Source organism: Geospiza fortis, unplaced genomic scaffold (genome assembly GCF_000277835.1).
Source record: "Geospiza fortis unplaced genomic scaffold, GeoFor_1.0 scaffold417, whole genome shotgun sequence".
NCBI lineage: Eukaryota > Metazoa > Chordata > Aves > Passeriformes > Thraupidae > Geospiza > Geospiza fortis.
The window spans coordinates 748,117-754,952 of record NW_005054535.1 but is presented as its reverse complement, the minus strand read 5'-3'; the positions used below and the strand labels follow the sequence as shown (position 1 = coordinate 754,952).

Below are 6,836 nucleotides of genomic sequence, written 5' to 3'. Positions count from 1 at the left end.
GGGGGTGGGTGAAAAGAGCCCCTTCCCCAACATCTCCTCCCTGGGTAATTCCCCCAGGACAATCCCGGGCTGTGCTCCATGGACAAGTGCCCCAGCGTGAGCAGCAGTGAGAGTCCCCTGGCTGGCATCTGCCTCAGCGAGTCTGAGAAGGCAGCTGTGCTCACACTCATCAGAGAGGAGGTAAAGCCCTGGTCCTGGGACTGTCCCTTGTGTCCCTGTCCCCTGGGGCTGTCCCTTGCTCATCAGAGACCAGGTAACAGCCCTGTCCCTGTCCCCTGGGGCTGCTCGTTGTGTCCCTGTCCCCTGGGCTGCACCTCACTCATCAGAGAGGTGACAGGCCTGTCCCTGTCCCCTAAGCTGCCTCTCAGAGGTAACAGCCCTGTCCCTGGGCTGCCCCTCGTGTCCCTGTCCCCTGGGCTGTCCCTTGGAGGTAACAGCTCTGTCCCTGTCCCCTGGGGCTGTCCCTCGTGTCCCTGTCCCCTCAGGCTGCCCCTTGCTCATCAGAGAGGAGGTGACAGCCCTGTCCCTGTCCCCTGGGGCTGCCCCTCCTGTCCCTGGGGCTGTCCCTCCCTGGACCTCTCCCCAGGGCAGCAGGGGCAGCTCTGCTCTGCCCGGGATGGGGGATCTGATCCCCTGCATGGGACAGAGAGGGGAAACCCCTCCGAGCACATCCCAAGGGTGCTGTGTCTGCTGCCACCCAGATCATCACCAAGGAGATCGAGGCCAACGAGTGGAAGAAGAAATACGAGGAGAGCCGGCAGGAAGTGCTGGAGATGAGGTGAGAGCTGTGCTGGGCAGGAGGAGGATGAGGGGTGGCACAGCCTCACCAGGCTTGGCAGAGACTTCTCTTAGTGCTGTGTCAGTGTGTCACCATCATATTTTCTGAAAAATCCCTTCACGCAGGATTTCTCTCCTGAGAAGCTGAGAAGTCTCAGAGAGAAATGAAAACAATAATTATCTGATTTGCTTCTCCTGTGTTTTGCTGCTTTGGAATGTGGTTTGGACATTGTTAACCAACAGGTGATTGTTTGATTGGTTCCATGTAAATTGTTTTTAATTCATGACCAATCACCATCAGCTGTGTTGGACTCTGAGGAGTCAGTCATGAGTTTTTCATGATCATTCTTGTTAACCTTTCTGATGTATCCTTTCTCTTTCTTTACTATTGTTTTAGTATAGCATAATATAATATAATATAATATAATATAATATAATATAATATAATATAATATAATATAATGATAAATCAGCCTTCTGAGAACATGAAGTCAGATTCTCAATTCCTCCTTCGTCCTGGGGACCTCACAAACTCAACACCACTGTTCTCTTAGTGCTGGTGCTGTGTCCTGCTCGTTCCTTTGCTGCAATAAAATAGAAATAAATAGAAATAAAATAAAAAAAGAAATAAAATCCCATGAGCTGTGCCAGCCCCAGTGGCAGAGGAGGGTTTTGGTCTGAAGCAGCACTGATGGGTGGTGCAGCCCCAACATCTGGGGTGCAGCACCAGCATCTGGGCCCTGTGCCCGTGCTCCTGTGGGGTTGCAGTGGTGGCAGGGCCAGCAGGGCCTCCATGGGGCAGACTGCTGCCAGCACAGCTGGAGGTGCATGTCCCCACCATCAGTGGCCTCTCACCTGTTTTTTCTTTTCCCTCTAGGAAAATCGTGGCAGAGTATGAGAAGACCATTGCCCAGATGATAGGTAAGGTGCTGTCACCTGGCCAGGTGTGCAGGGAGCTGGCTGCCACAGCTGTCCCCAGTCAGTCACTGTGCTCCTGTTGTTTGTTCTCCATCCCAGAGGATGAGCAGAGGACAAACATGACATCTCAGAAGAACCTGCAGCAGCTCACCATGGAGAAGGACCAAGCTCTGGCAGACCTGAACTCGGTGGAGAGGTCCCTGTCGGATCTGTTCAGGAGATATGAAAACCTGAAGGCCGTCCTGGAAGGATTTAAGAAGGTTCCTTACCTTGGTTTGCCCTTTCTCCCTGCAGCTCTGGTCCCTGACACAGGGTTCCTGGGCACTCACACTCCATGTTTCCATGCTGCTGAGTGTAAAGCAGAAGTTGGGGTTGTTAAAAACCTTTTTTCTTGCACTTAGAGCAGTATCTATCATCCTGTCAGAGCCCAGTCCCAGTGCAGATGGATGTACTTTCTTTTCCAGAATGAAGAAGCTCTGAAGAAATGTGCTCAAGATTATCTGACCCGTGTCAAGCAGGAGGAGCAGCGGTATCAGGCCCTGAAAGTCCACGCAGAAGAAAAATTAGACAAGTAAGGTCATGCATGAGATTGTTGGGTGCTTCAAGACCTTGTAGGGAAGAGGCTTCATTTGCTCTCCAGAGGCTGGAAGGCAGGAGCTGAATTATGTGAAAAGCTGCATTTTACAACCTCAGGCTCCAGTGTCTCTAAGCAAGGCAGAGCAAATCCCTGAATGCACTCTCTGATCTCTGCTTATTTATTTTTTAATGGAGAACCTGAGGTTCACAGCCTATTTATGGCCACTTAACCGAGTTCCCCTGTCTCGGAGTGCTCGTGTTTGTGGTACACGAGGGGGCTGTGCAGCCCTGGGGCTCAGCTGATGAGCAGGAGCTCAGCAGCACGTGTAACCCTGAGTGAGGTGGGTGGTGAGGGGGTTTAGCTTGGCCCTGAAAGGGCAGAGTTTCGTACAGGGGCTGGAGGAGCTGAATTAACCCAGTTTCACCCAGGTTCCACAGGGGCAAAGCCCCTCTGTTGTGCCCAGGGGAGCAGAGCCAGGCTCTGCAGTTGCTGCACAGCCTCAGGCCTTGCTGTGGTGTTTCCACTCTTGCGGAGAATGACACAGGTGCTGATGGTGCTGTTTGTAACTAAAGAATTCATTATTGAAATATTTTATTCTTTTCCAACAAGATGAATTGCAGAAATTAGAGACATTTCTTTAGAGATGTACTTCTGAACTTCATGTAGAGGGCAGTTAGGAGAACTCTGTAGCTTTTGGGGAGCTGCAAGAACATTATTTCTCAGATGGCTCTGCGTGCAAAATCAAGGAGCTCTTATCTTTTTGTCATTAAGTAGTTTTGTCTTGTGATTACAGGTGCATTTGCTTTATTTTTTTGGTGGTAACGTGCATGCAGATGGGAACACCAGCCCACATCTTGCCACCCTCCTGGAATTCCAGGACTGACAGACAGTGCTGGGAGGGGTCAGGAAAGGGAAGAAGGCAGAGGTGACTGACACACCTGGGAGGGAATTATCAGGGGAGGCACCCGAGGTTCCGAGGTAAACCCTGAAGTCACAAGGCAGCAGTGGTGCTCCTGCCTGCCCCCTGAGCCGGCCCCTGGCCCCCCGTGTCCCGCAGAGCCAACGAGGAGATCGCCCAGGTGCGCACCAAGGCCAAGGCGGAGAGCGCGGCGCTGCACGCGGGGCTGCGCAAGGAGCAGATGAAGGTGGAGTCCCTGGAGAGAACCCTGCAGCAGAAGGTAACACACGCCTGCCCCTGCCTCTCTGCAGCCCTGCCAGCAGCTCCTGCTGCTGCTGCCCTGAGCATCCTCTTGGTGCCAGAGGTGTCCTCCGGGTTTTTGGTCCAGAAGCTGTTTGGGTTTTGGGATATTTTTTTGGGTTTCTTATGTTTTGTGGGATTGGTTTGGATTTTTTAGGGCAGAATGGGCATTTCTGGCTTGTGTGTGCCTGTTTGCAGAGGTGTGGGCTGGGACTGGCTTGCTGCAGATCCCTCTGCAGGTCTGACTGGGATGAGGAGTTCCTGTTCTGCCCTGAGCATCCTGTTGATGCCAGAGGTGTCCTCCAGATTTTTAGTCCAGAAGGTGTTTTGCGGGTTTGGTTTTTGGGATATTTTTTGGGTTTTTTTTTTGTGTTTTGTGGGGTTGGTTTGGATTTTTTTGGGGCAGAATGGACATTGCTGGCTTATGTGGGCCTGTTTGCAGAGTTATGGGGTGGGGCTGGCTTGCTGCAGATCTGGGATGAGGAGGGGTGAGCACAGGGCTCCACAGGGGCACATATAGGAGCTGGCTGCCCTTTCCCACACATGCTTGATGCCAGATGGGCCCTGCTGTTGGTCCCCAAGATCTGCTTTCCTTCCAGAACCAGGAGATTGAGGAGCTGACCAAGATCTGCGACGAGCTGATAGCGAAACTGGGAAAGTCAGACTGAGCCTCAGCACCCCTCCTCGCCCAGCACTCTGCACTTGGCTGCTTTTCTCATGACCTTGAGCACCTTGCCTTACCCCTGGGCTCCCTGCAGGAAAGCTCACGTGTCCAGCTGCCCCTTGGCTGCCAGACCTGTGGCTCCTGAGCAGGGCTGCTCCCCTCACTGTCCCTGTCTGCTTCCCACAGCTCCAGGCTGGGATCCCTGAAATCAGTCTGGGAATCATCCTGGGCTCAGCCTGGGCATCATCCTGGGCTCAGCCTGGGAATTCTGGGCTCAGCCTGGGAATCATCCTGGGCTCAGCCTGGGCATCATCCTGGGCTCAGCCTGGGCATCATCCTGGGCTCAGCCTGGGAATCCTGTGTGTCCCTCCAAGGGCGTGCTGCCCTGTCCCTCTGCACCTCTCAGGTGGGAGGTGACACCCTGGGCTCTGTCCCCCTTGGTTGGGCTGTGTCCCCACTGCACTCTGTGTCACTGATTTGTCCTCATGGGCTCAGCAGAAGAGGTCCAGCCACTGGTGGGTCCTGCCCTGGGACGTGGATGGTGGCAGGGTGGGACCTGCTGGCTCTTGCACTGGGTTTGGCTGGTCTCTGGTTTGTGGGTGAAGCACAGCACAGCCTCTCCCTGTCCCTGGCTGTGCCAGCCTCAGAGGAAGGGAGCTGACATCTCTGCATTCGTGCACTTTATGAGCATTTATGGGCACTTGGGCTCTCTGCTCACTCCTTCCAGTCAGGCACAACTTGTTCCCCACGGAGCAGTCACACAACCTGCAGTACCAGGAGGTTTCTGCACCAAGAGGTGTTTGAGAAGCAGGGGAGATGTTGGGACTGCCCATCCATCCTCCCTGTGCCCACCCTGCCTGTGCCCTGGCCCCTGCAGGGCCCTGTCTGTGACTCCCTGTGCCATGCTGAGAGCAGGGCTCCCTTTCAGAGGCTGCAGGAGGAAGGAACTGAACCCTGACGTGCCTCTGGGTGCTGCAGTAGCTGCAGTGGTGGAGGATTCTCTGCCTTGAATGGATAGGTGTGAAATAAGGGAAATATTTGCAGTTTGGACTGTTTCCTGCCCAGCCTGTTGAAGACTTTCACAAACCTTTTTGCTGCTACCTTTTTGTAACAGAATTGAGCTCTTTTCCTTCTATTTTCTAATTCCCCGTGTCGAGCATGCAGAGCAAACACCTGTTTAAGCCAGAGCCATACACTTGATTATATTTTATTAGTTATATAATATATAGAGAGTTTATTCTACACTTAAGCAAAGGTGTCAGCAGCCTGCCCCAGCACACAGCTCCCCAACTCCAGTTCTCCATGTTCTTCCCTGTTCTCCAGTTATCCCAGTGACAGACTGGTCACAGAAACCAGTGGCTGACACCACTCAAAGCAGTGCACCTGTTCCTTGTGCTGGATATTCATCCTTTGCACAGTTGACAGAAAAGAAAAACACCTTTTTTCCTGTTTCTTTTTAACCCCCTTGGCTTCCCCACATATCCCCTCCTGGGCTGGTGGAAAATCTTCAATCCTGTGATCAACAAGGACTATTTCTGTTCCCCTGTGGGAGTCTGTGCAGGTAAAGCAAACCCCTGAGACGCTGAGATTTCTGGGGCAGATGGCTTTTTTCTCTTGAGGAAGCAGAGTGCAGCATTGCATCACCCCTCAGAGCTGCTGACAGGCTGCTCCAGGGCTGCTTTGGGGCTCTGGGGCGCTGCCCTGCCCTGCCCACAGCAGCACCCCCAGTGTGCTGTGAGGGGAGATTGTGGCAGCCCTCAGCCTTCTGCTTTGCTCAGGGCTGTGATCCTCATGTGCTGTCCTGGCTCAAGGTGAGCTCAGTCTCTGCTTGGGGCGTAGTTCTGACCCTTGGGGCTGATGGAGCATTGCAGAAATTCAGATTTCACCACATCCCCAGAGCCCTGCCCTGCACACAGCAGCACCCCCAGTGTGGTGTGAGGCTGCTGGAGGACTATGGCAGCCCCTCAGCCTTCTGCTTTGCTCAGGGCTGTGATCCTCATGTGCTGTCCTGGCTCAAGGTGAGCTCAGTCTCTGCTTGGGGTGTAGTTCTGACCCTTGGAGCTGATGGAGCATTGCAGAAATTTAGATTTCACCACATCCCCAGAGCCCTGCCCTGTCTGCAAAGCAGGGCTGCACTGTGGTGCCCCACAGGACACAGCCCTCCACCCCTCCTGTCCCCAGTGCCACCCAGTCCTGCTGTGCCACCTCCCCTCACCCGGTGCTGTGCCCATCCCGTGCATCCCCAGCCTGGGCAAAGAAGATTCCTAAGGAATGATTTATTAACTATAATATGGTTGTAGCTCCAGATATAGATAAATACAGGCATAATGGCTATGGTGATGTAAAACAGAAGGTGTTTGCCAGCGGGCAGCGTGGCTGCACCTCCAGGTGATGGGGTGGTGTCAGGGAATGGCACAGGGAATGGCAGGTCCCTGTGTGTGCTGTCACAGCTGGGTGTGTGTCTGTCCCCTGTTCCTTGCAGTAGGCTTTAAATGCCCTTTTGGCAGCAGCAGGCCCTGCCCCTGCTGCTGCTGTGTTGCTGTTTGCAGTGTGTGTTTGCCAGCAGATCTGTCTGTAACCAAGTGCCAACCAGTGACCCCCAACTACTGATCCCCTCCCCTGTCCCTGCAGTGTGGCCTCCCCCAGGCAGAAGCTTCCTCTGCCTTGGCTCCTTCCCCTCTGCTTCCAGCCATGTGTGTAAC

At 53.7% G+C, this 6,836-nt stretch overlaps 1 protein-coding gene across 1 annotated transcript in view; it reads left to right on the top strand.

The window, feature by feature from the left end:
* Positions 1-4,875, top strand: part of TACC1 (transforming acidic coiled-coil containing protein 1) — a 24,293-nt gene extending 19,418 nt beyond the window's left edge. Inside the window, exons 10-14 of the mRNA XM_031063835.1 lie at positions 1,655-1,698; positions 1,795-1,955; positions 2,160-2,266; positions 3,330-3,450; positions 4,070-4,875. Of these exons, the coding sequence (XP_030919695.1) occupies positions 1,655-1,698; positions 1,795-1,955; positions 2,160-2,266; positions 3,330-3,450; positions 4,070-4,138 (502 nt within the window). The 3' untranslated portion in view covers positions 4,139-4,875. The remainder of the gene's footprint in view (positions 1-1,654; positions 1,699-1,794; positions 1,956-2,159; positions 2,267-3,329; positions 3,451-4,069) is intronic.
* Positions 4,876-6,836: the final 1,961 nt, after the last annotated feature.